This window comes from Triticum aestivum, chromosome 3D (genome assembly GCF_018294505.1).
Source record: "Triticum aestivum cultivar Chinese Spring chromosome 3D, IWGSC CS RefSeq v2.1, whole genome shotgun sequence".
Classification (NCBI taxonomy): Eukaryota; Viridiplantae; Streptophyta; class Magnoliopsida; order Poales; family Poaceae; genus Triticum; species Triticum aestivum.
Window position 1 is genome coordinate 316,227,256 of NC_057802.1, and position 10,442 is coordinate 316,237,697.

The 10,442-nt window shown below is 42.2% G+C and overlaps 1 protein-coding gene across 2 annotated transcripts; it reads right to left on the reverse strand.

Moving 5' to 3' along the window:
* Nucleotides 1–3,178: 3,178 nt before the first annotated feature.
* Nucleotides 3,179–6,639, reverse strand: LOC123078614 (bidirectional sugar transporter SWEET6a-like). 2 transcript variants are annotated; one of them, XM_044501178.1, is made up of 4 exons: nucleotides 6,593–6,639; nucleotides 5,196–5,352; nucleotides 3,706–3,825; nucleotides 3,179–3,606 (listed from the first exon to the last, which is right to left on the reverse strand). In XM_044501178.1, exons 1-4 carry the CDS (start codon nucleotides 6,637–6,639, stop codon nucleotides 3,505–3,507), a joined length of 426 nt encoding a protein of 141 aa, XP_044357113.1. In that variant the 3' UTR covers nucleotides 3,179–3,504. The 2 variants fall into 2 exon arrangements, 1 of the variants encoding a protein (XP_044357113.1); XR_006437571.1 differs by lacking the exons at nucleotides 3,179–3,606; nucleotides 3,706–3,825; nucleotides 6,593–6,639 and adding an exon at nucleotides 5,472–5,626 and having other exon boundaries at nucleotides 5,216–5,352.
* Nucleotides 6,640–10,442: the final 3,803 nt, after the last annotated feature.

A 10,442-nucleotide genomic window follows, 5' to 3' on the forward strand; every position in this document is an offset into this window, starting at 1 on the left:
CCTGTGTGTGGAACTACTTAGATTTGTTTTCAAATTGCTTTTCTTGGGCCATTGAGAAGTCAGTCAGCGGTTGGCTTGAGTCCTCAAGTTGGTCTTTAAGACTTAGCAGGGCCCTACACACAGTACACCTTAGTAGAAGGTAGATTTCTCTCACCCTATGTGCAATCAAGCTCAGAGACTTGAGCCGTAGAATTCCTTGTCCACTGAATGAAGAAGCTCCCTACTGTGTCCAAATCGAGGGATCAATCCAACGATCTTCTCCTTTACTCAAAGGAGTAGGTGGAAGAGTTATGAGAGAAATCAAGCGATGGTGCTTGACCAGTGAGAACTGCACCGGAAGTGTACTTCGAGCGATGGGAAGCTAGCCTGAAAAGGTAGAGCAGAGGTGCTAACAATAATAAGAATATTTCATCATGTAAGTTACTCATAATTGAGAACTGGTAATGTGGATTTTGTTCCATGCAGCTACACCTTTTCGAAAGCAAATTCGAGGAAATCGCTTCTCTCTTCCCATCCCGACCTGTATCACTTGACTTTTAGATTGGTAAACTAATACCTGGTTGATGACTTCACTTCTCTTGGGAACTTGCTTCTTCCTTCACCGAAATTAGTAGTTAGCTTTTATGGGCAAGGTGCCATACTGGGAATCCAGTCAAATGGTCCAAAGCAACCCAAGGCAGAAGGCCCATTTTAAATAACTAATCTTGTGACTTTTGCTACCGGGGGTAGGAAGGAAGCAGTGAGATCGAGGGAGAACAAGCAAGACCAAGAACAAGAATGAATGCTAGAGCATATGCAAACCCTAGATTATTGTGATGGCAGCCCGGTCAACCACACGCTGGAAGCGGATGGCATTCCCAATACAAGCCTACAGATCCCTGGACTCTATTTAAACATTGGGAAGTCCTTGACAAGAATGCTACATTAAGCACTTGCCACACTAACATATTGATGAGCAAGCCAGAGACCGAATCTGGATGCATGCTTAAGTGCTCAGAGGGCAGAGCCTGGGCCTCGATCGAGCCAATATGTCGATCGATAACGTTTAAGCTCCTTATCCCCAAGATCTTCCATATATTAAGACTAGTTCGATCTTCCTTAGATAAACATATTCCAATAAAAGGTTAAATAACATATATAGGTATCTGCGGGCATTGTGAATCAACTAATCTATCTAGAAGTGACTCAATATGTTTTCATGAGTGATTATGTTGTAGGTGCTTCCCCTCTGTCGAGGCTGGTATGTATAAATGGAGTATTGACCTTAACTTTGAGTGTGGGTTCCGGTTTTGAGTGAATGGACTGATTGCATTGTTGTTAAGAGTGGGCTGGCCTGCTTGAAGCACCAATGTGCTATAGATACAAGTACCCTTCCCTTGGGGATCGATTAACGGATTACTCAGTATCGGATGGGTGAAAGCCTTATCCATCACCTTTAAGCTCCTTCTCTTTAAATAAAAGCCATCAATAACCTAGATCGGTCTCAATAGCACTGCAGGGCAATTATCTCCCCTACTATATGGGTCTACCCACCTGGGCATTGTCCACTTGACCAACCATCATGGCTATATAATCTATTTTAACAAAGAAGTAAATAACTCGAGTCTCTCTCTGGGGGGTTGTTACGCGACCTATTCCAGACAAGGAGTCCGAGCCAGGAAGAAAACCGGGGAATCTATATTCCACAAATGGTCAGGATAGCTCAGTTGGTATAGCCTTGAAGATCTTAGTTCTTTCGCGAACTATCAATATTGGAAAGTCGAGGTACTTGAATTCAGGAATTTCATTGACCGGGAACAAGAAGAATTCTCGCGATCGTGTCTGATCCCTCTTTTCCAAATCTTGTACTTCTATAGATTATATAATTTATGTCGATTCGAAAGATTCTTTTGATCTCCTTTTTTGGCGTCTATGCATGCAGCTGATTTCGTTTTGCTGAACCTCAATCGATGTATCTCGTCTGCAAGGATGGATCAAGGGACTACCTTCTATTTGGCACAAGGTCTGTTTTAATAGGACAATCTAGCCTATTTGTCACTTTACCAGCCTTTCGAGCCTTCAAGAGGTAGGCAAAACCAGCTCTTTGTTACTCGGAAGCCGTTACACATCTGTTTTCTCGCTGCAAGAAAAGCATTAGAGATATATCAGGAATGAAAGTAGGCGATCGATCGAAGCTTAATGGCGGATCGATAGAATGCCTTTCACTATGTGCCGTAGGCAAAATAAGAAAGAGATGAACTTCCCTTGCTTTGGCCAACTAGATTAGTGTGATTTCGCTTCCGCAGCCTTATGCTTTACCACCATCTTCGAATTATGATTCCCGCCATTAAATAACCTATTACTATTTATGCATTAATGAGATTGTTTCAGAAGTGGAATATAACCTCCGCTATAACAGGGATTTCTGTTTCCAATTTCTATAGAAGAAGGATCCGACTAGCCAGTTGGAAAACGCACACCCCCAAAAGGCGTATTTGAGTAAGAGGCGTCCCCCTCCCTAATCGATCAGAAGTGAAGAGATAGGGGTCGCGGATTCAATACGCCCGCTAGACCCATTCTTAAAGCAATGCGTAAGGCTTTCGGCATTCACCATAGGTTAGGTTCCTCATCTCTCTCAGATGTAGTAGTTCCAGTTGCTCTGGTTGTCTCAATTCATTCGATTGTGATAAGGCAAGAAAGCTAATAGTTGAACAGGTGGTGAAGTCACCAGTACGGTAATGATGCTCGGCATGTGGAAGTTCTCGTTTCTCAACGTGCCATTTGGTTCTAACGAATTGAACTACAAACGGGCTTTCCTTTATCCTCCTTGTATGCCAACCTACTGACAAAACAGGATTTCTAGCTACCTCCTCCGGTGAAAACGAACCAGTAAACATATTATTAGACCTAGGAAAATCAGAACTCGTCGAACAGAAGAACCGAGTACTATAGAATCTGAAACACACATATGCGAGCTATTAAACATACCATTCCTATTTCTAAATAACAACATATTACCACAGCGCTAAGAAAAGGGTTTGAAAGCTCTAAGTGGTACGATAAGCGGAATGAATCAAATGAAGTGCATCATGAGGGTTGGGGATTTAGAATACGCTCTACTATCAATTATAGGTTCACCTATGCCCCAAGAAAGAGGTGCAGAGGTGGAATTCAATAGATTTAAGCAACTCCAGTATGCGGGTAGCGATGCTTTTTGGAATCCAAGAGAACTTTGAATCGGAGGAACGACCAACACAGCTGGCATGGCTTTGTTGAATCAGGATTTGATGACAGGAACGTTGTTGAAATAACTTCTTTACCTCCCGTAAAATCCTTTATGCCTGATTTCAGTACTAACAATAAATGGCTAAAAACATCCTATTTTTATGGTAAAATATGGAAAATCATATGGGAAACGAATAACGAATAGAAGTAGCCTAGCCTTTTCTATCAGTCTCGGTCTCTAGATTCCCTTGTTCTTACTGTAGCTAGCACTTTTTATTGCAGTCAAGGAGCCAGGAGCCTTCAATCACATTTGAGCTTTACGCTCTTCTCCTTCTTGGGGGTCGGCCTGTAGTAGCAGGCGTACAGGACGAGGCTGAATAGCGCACCGAGGCCATTGGGGATCTGCAGTGCACGAACGAAGACAAGAGCCGGCACGGTTAGAGAGGCACTCTCAAGTTATATAAGATTTGGTTGGAACCTGAAGATGGAGATATTACTGACTGTGACGTAGAGGTCGAATTTGATGAGAGCGTAGGACGTCCAGCAGACGCCGTTGAGGAAGCTCACCAGCGACAGGAAGAAGGGCATGTACTCGACACTCTTGTTCTTGATCACTTTACCCTGCATGCAACCCACAATACACATTAATTCCTCCCCGCAAAAATATATATTCATTAATTCCAAGCACAGGATGCAACAGCTCGAGCGTTCCAAATATATATATATATTTAAATAGGTAATTAACAAGATTGATTCTATGTTCTATGTAAAATGTAAATAAATTCAGCAGGTAATATTGGTGAACTCTACACCTGGACCACATGACCCACGAGAAGAAACCGACATATAGGATCCCTTTTCCGTTTCAACGTGATCATCTCATAGAGTTGGCAAGGGAAGATCACAAAAAGCACAGACTGGTACAGGGACACATGTACTATTTCTATCCAAGAACACATGATTCGAAATCTGGCACACCTGAAACTTGCATCCCCTAGGTGAACACATATGTTTATGATGATGCTGAACATGGCAGATTTCATTAGATGAAATATTCCTCCCGTTCCAGACCCATCACTCAACAGCCAACGAGTTTGGCGAGAACAACAGAACAAGTTTGGTTGGCTAATCAATTGTACAACATAACTGCCTGTATTGAATGCAACTGCAAGTAACCAAGAACACCACATCGATAATCAGAGGACACGTAGGGGCTACGGTATCTTTTTAGGTAGAAACGAACAATAGGCCTTTTTACGGAACATAGAGCAACATGTTCTTGGGATGTGCCACACGAACACCATGACAGTTTAGCCCAAAAGGTAGCATGTTGGTTTTTACTGGTAAAAAGGGGGAAAGAAGAGATTTGACACGATGGTTAAAACAGGGCCATTGAAGCATCTTTTAGAGATGGATTTGGTTCCAAAATTGGCTCCCGCATCCATGCTTCCAGAACAAACAGCAACTAAGGTATGCTAATAGTGGTACATAATGAATGCCTCAGCTATAACCTGATGAGTCACTTGCCCCGAGTAAGCTGCAAGATCCTTCATAGATCACTGTGTCTAGATCATGCAATAGATTTGAAAGATGATGGCAACCCATCATTAATCAGTAATCAGAAAAGAACCTGGAGACTGGAGAAGATGAATATGGCTAATCTGTTCTTAAATAGAAGTTCAAGAATTAATATCGGCTTTTTTAATCTTAAACAGTAGAACCCCTGAATCACCAATCCATTCTGAACTGCAAAGGCAACGTGTCACTGACAGCTGGGTCCACAAAATCCTTGACTGACCCAGTAGTAAGTGACCATGCACGACAACTTAACCTATGAAACCCTCATCCACACAACACCAACAACATCACCGCTGCCACCAACCGAAGGGGAACGCACGCCTATTCGCCAACAATATCACTAACATCTACCAATATAGATCTAAAAAGACATCTATGCACGTGGATCAAGAGCGGGATCGATGGGTACGTACCATGATGGTGAGCAGGGAGGCGTACATTGCCGAGCCGAATATGACGTAGAGGATGCCGTAGAACACCCAGAGCATGCAGTTGAGCAGCGTCGCTAGGTACGGGTCCGACTTGAACTCCTCCACGTCCTTGTTCTTGATGATCCGCCATAACGTCGGCCTGCACATGTACAAGCAAAAAGCAAGCGCCCCCTCATTGGAATCAAACCCTAATTACCAACCACCTTCCATAGAGAGTAGACTAGACAAGCGGACAAGGGCGTGGCGGCGGTGGCTTACACAGGGGAGAGGAAGAGGCCGAAGGAGATGACATTGCCGACGACGTCGCGAGCCACATCCGGGGAAATCATCTTGCTTTGCTTGCCGCGAGCGGGTGGGGACTTGGGATTGGTTTGGATTGGACGGCGCACGCAGCGAAAGGGAGGGAGAGAGAGAGCCAAAGCAATTGAGATTTGGGAGTCGGTTGAGGTCGAGGGATTAGCTTATATAGATAGACGTGGCGGGGGCGCGGTGTTTATCCGTTCTCGTGTTAGATCCTATGATTTGGTTAGTTAGCCTACGAGAACAAGTCACAAGTTTTTTGTTTGACTATGCATCCAGTTCGTTGCTATCTCTATCTTTATCTACATGTATATTAACACACACTATTCTTGAGAGTCAAGACACCGTTTTGCTTTAAAGAGCAAAATAAATCCCAGATAATTATCAATGCACCGTTGAGTACACAGATTCTTTTCCTAATCGTACTGGAGTATAGTAAGGAAAAAATGCTTGAACGAATCAAGGTCAAGATAACTAGTGTTATTCCTACACTGGGAGAATCGTGGATATGTAGGGAATAGAGAAATGCCACCCGCCTAAGTAAAGAACTGTTACAAATAAAGAGGAAACTAATATGGATAAGTAAGAAACAAGAAAAAAGAAACCATATTTGATACCGGAATATTCGGTTTGATAACATGCAACTAATTCCCCCTCTGGGTAATCTTTCACATTCGGCCAAAGAAGAATTTCTAAAAACTAGAAAGCCTATAGGCTGACACCAAAGATTCCATAAAAAAAACCATATTTTGGTTGTGCTTCAACTATATCAACTGTACTTGAACTGTTAGATAATCATAGTCGATAATAACATCACAGCTCCCACCACTATTACAAAACTATACATGAAACCTTAGCTTCACACGGCTCCTCTATGATCAGAAAAAAGGACTTTTTGGGTATTATCCCCCAGGTTTATCAGTTGCAGGTGAATCCTGTGAAACATCTCTCTCGAGGCTAGTAACAACACTTGGAAATGAAAATTGAGCTTAGCGGCTGTACCGGGTCAGGACCATAAACACCACGAGCCGGTTAAGCAACAGAAGCTGTGGGCGAAAGCACACTCGTCATTCTCAGACCTGCGGTCGAGGTACGTGCGAACAAGTTCCCATTCTCTATGTTTCATGGCCTACCAATGAAAGTCGGTATCAGGCTGGCTCGCTTGGCGGGTCATCTCCTTATATACCTAAATCCTCGTTTCACTCATCTGTAAAGGTATACCCTTCGAAAGGTAGGTTGAGTTCCCCCGTATGTAGCCAGCCACACTCTACTCGCATGTCAAATATTGGCGTAGACAACAGAGAATGTGCTAGGTAGGAAACCGAAGGAACTCTTACTATACGAGAATTTGCAATTCAATATGACAACCGATCAGAAGGGATTGGATGACCCCATGCGTTGCCCTCCTTCGCAATACCGGAACTATCTGACCAAGCTCCATCAACACAGAAAGCGGAAGGGACAGCAGATACGGATAGACTGGATCCGGAAAGGGATTTCAGCCAGTCCTTGCCTATTGCTAGGCTGGTTGTTTTGGCACGGTCCGATTAGTAGAAGGTGAGTGAGTAAGACGAGGCCCCCCAAGCGTAATGTAGAGCTATACTGCTCTTGTTTTTCCTTCCGCCCTGCTTAGGAGAACTTTGTCTAGAACCCACTTTAGCTAGCTATACTGCTCTTGTTTTTCCTTCCGCCCTGCTTAGGAGAACTTTGTCTAGAACCTTGAGTGAAGCAAGTATATCGTTTTCGGAGCTCCCGAGGTTGCGCGGTAGCGGAATCCCTTACTAGTTCAAGCAGTTCCAATTCCTATTCCGCTTCACCGCTTACACCACACTCTATTGGTTCGCCTTGTGGTGCCTTTCGATCAAGGTCTACTTTGGTTGATCCACTTTCTTCTACAGCGCGTTATCCGCAGTGAGGTTAGCCAGGTTCCTACCACTTCTTGATATTATGGATTTTGCAATCCCTGAACGCCAGTGCTTCTACAACCAACGGATACTATTTAACATAAATAATAAGTAGAAATGGACAAACGAGTGTGGCTACACAGAGTGAGGAAAAAACATGGTGGTACCAGCATTGCGTATCACTCACTATGCTTTATGTAATATGGCTTAGGCAATGGTAAAATGGGAGTCCTGAGCAAAGCACATCTGATCGATATGAATGAAAGATACATCCGTCTTTTCTTCTCCTTCAAAGGTTAGGTATCCGCTCGTTAGTTCAGCGCCGCATAAATACTGACTTTAAAAGGGGCGACTCCCGCCTGTGCTTAAGTTGTTTCAAGCTTGTAAAGACTCGCGATCAGAAGATTGACCTGGTTTTCTTTCAGCTGAAACTCTACCTAATGGTTCAGATTCCCCGGGTCCATGGGTCCATGGCCACTTAGCTTAGACAGCCTTGCTAGAGACATGAATGCGGGGTTCGGTTTCCAATTGATTTGTATTCACCGGGACCTCCCCTTATTGGATTTTCTCCACTTTTCTAGTTGCTGTGGAAAGAATGTTGAGCAAATGAGTTTAAGGGGTGGTTTTCTGTTTACTTTTTTTCAGCCTACATTGTCTCTCTTCCAGAACCTCACAATCATCAGTGTCTGAAGTTTCATGATGAATATTGGTTTCACATTTTATTGCTTACGTGAGGAAATATCAATTTGCAACTCGAATTTGTATTTGAGTTATGATGAGGAGTGAGGTAGATTCACATTGTTGAAGAAAGCGAAGAAAAGCTATGGCTTGCTTGTGGCTCTTTCTTCTATTGGCTAGTCTCACGCATGATAGTTTCAATTTCTTTTGGAAAGCAAGTGCGGCTCAGTCATAAGTGTTAGTAATAGCATGAAGTAAGTTGTCGGTAGCCGGCATTAGGTAAAAGGAAAAGCTTCTCAAAAGCATCCAGAAATATCATAGAATGGTGATCGAGATCACCTTCACAGGAATCATCCTTTGCAAATTGGGGGAAGGGAACCAATCAAGTCACCAAGAAGTTCCCGAAACTTGGTTTAGTATTAAGGTTCTTCTCTTCCAGCGTTTAGTATTCAAGTTCTTCTCTTCCAGCCCCCCGGCCCCTCTTTGATAAGGAAAGTTTTCATTTCTAAAATAAAAAATGACAAATATGGTTCGATGGCACTTCTCCACTAGCAGGTTTACTGCTTTCTATTTTTGCTTTTGTATTAAGTTTCCTTATATATACGATTTTTTTATTATTTTCTATTTGTCTATTTTTATTTATTTTGCGTTTTATTTCTATTATTCTTCTCCGAATTTTAAATCTTTTCGGAGTCTCCTTCATTATTACTCTTCCTCCAGAGATTGAGGATCCCCTAGCTCTAGCTCATTTAGCAGGGCTAAACTTCTATCTGAGCCTTTACGAGCAGGATCCTGGATGGGTTACGTTCATTCAGAATGAGCTTAATCACAATACCCCTCTGGAGGACATACGTGGATGGCTTAAGCTCTTCCTAATGGAAGAAAAGATATCTAGTATGTGATAAGATGTCATTCAGGAATTTGTGGCGCTTTATCAAAGTATAGGGCCTTATCTACCGATCGAGCCCTACTTGGTCGTTGAAGCGCTTCATTCCTATCTGGACCATATTCACGCAACTGATTCTTTCACTGTTCTCCAAGCGTCTTATCAAGATCTGTGGGAGAATGAGGGAGGATCTGTTTTCTTTAGAAATGTTGTTTCTCACAACCGGGATCTCCTTGAGGCGGAAAGCTCCGCAAGGAGGTGCCTGGAAGTGGAACAGAGGATCCGATGGGAAGAAATCCCCAAGAGCAAGGCAAGTCTCGAAAGAGCTGAGCACGAGCATGCTCTCGACTTGTTTAAGTCGGAGGATCTTAGAAGGGAATTAGAAAAAAAAAGAGCGGGGTAGCTCAGTAATTCTGATTCTTTTCTCTTCCAGCCCCCGGGTGGGCCCCTCTTTCTTTTCTCTTCCAGCCCCCGGCCCCTCTTTGATAAGGAAAGCTTTCATTTCTAACATAAAAAATTACAAATATGGTTCGATGGCTCTTCTCTACTAACCACAAGGATATTGGGACTCTCTATTTCATCTTCGGTGCCATTGCAGGAGTGATGGTGTCACGCCCGGGTAATTAAGCTACAGAAACCCCCTCGTAATGATGCCACATCACCTCGGTTACTATTGTTAATCTCGCATTAGTTCAAAACCGATTCAAATTCAAATTCAAAATTAAGGCAAACATCAAAAGCTTTTAAATATTAAAACTAAAATGTTCGGTATGTGCCGGAAAATGCATAGGTGATTATGGTGAAGAAACCATACTTTTTTAAAATGTTTAAATGCTATAATATGAATAAAATAGTAGTGAAAACTATTATTTAAATACTTTTAAATAATAAATAATTACAAAACTATTTTAGATTAGTTAGCTAGTTAATGTGGCAGTGGCATAATTAATAACATCAAATTAGTTGCCATTTTGGTATTTTGCTAAAAACAAAAATAGAAAGAAACTAAGCTAAAACGGAAAAGGATTAAAAAATAAATATTTAAAAACTAATAAATAAGTAAATTAATTAACTTAATTAATTCTGTTTAGATTAACCTAATCATTAGGTAAACTAATTAAATCTGTTTAATTAACCTGCTAATTAAACAGCCTATGACATGCGGACCCCACACATCAGTTTGACCAGTCAACACCTCTGTTGACTGCTGACGTCATGATGACGTCAGCATGCACTGTTCTGGGTAATGTTGAATTAAATTAATTAAATGAATTCTAAAAATGATTTAAAACTTTAGAAAATCATATAAAATAAACCGTAGCTCAGATGAAAATGTTTTCTACATGAAAGTTGTTCAGAACGACGAGACGAATCCGAATACACAGCCCGTTCGTCCGCCACACACCCCTAGCATATCGAACACGCAACTTTCCCCCTCCGTTTCATCTGCCCGAAAACGTG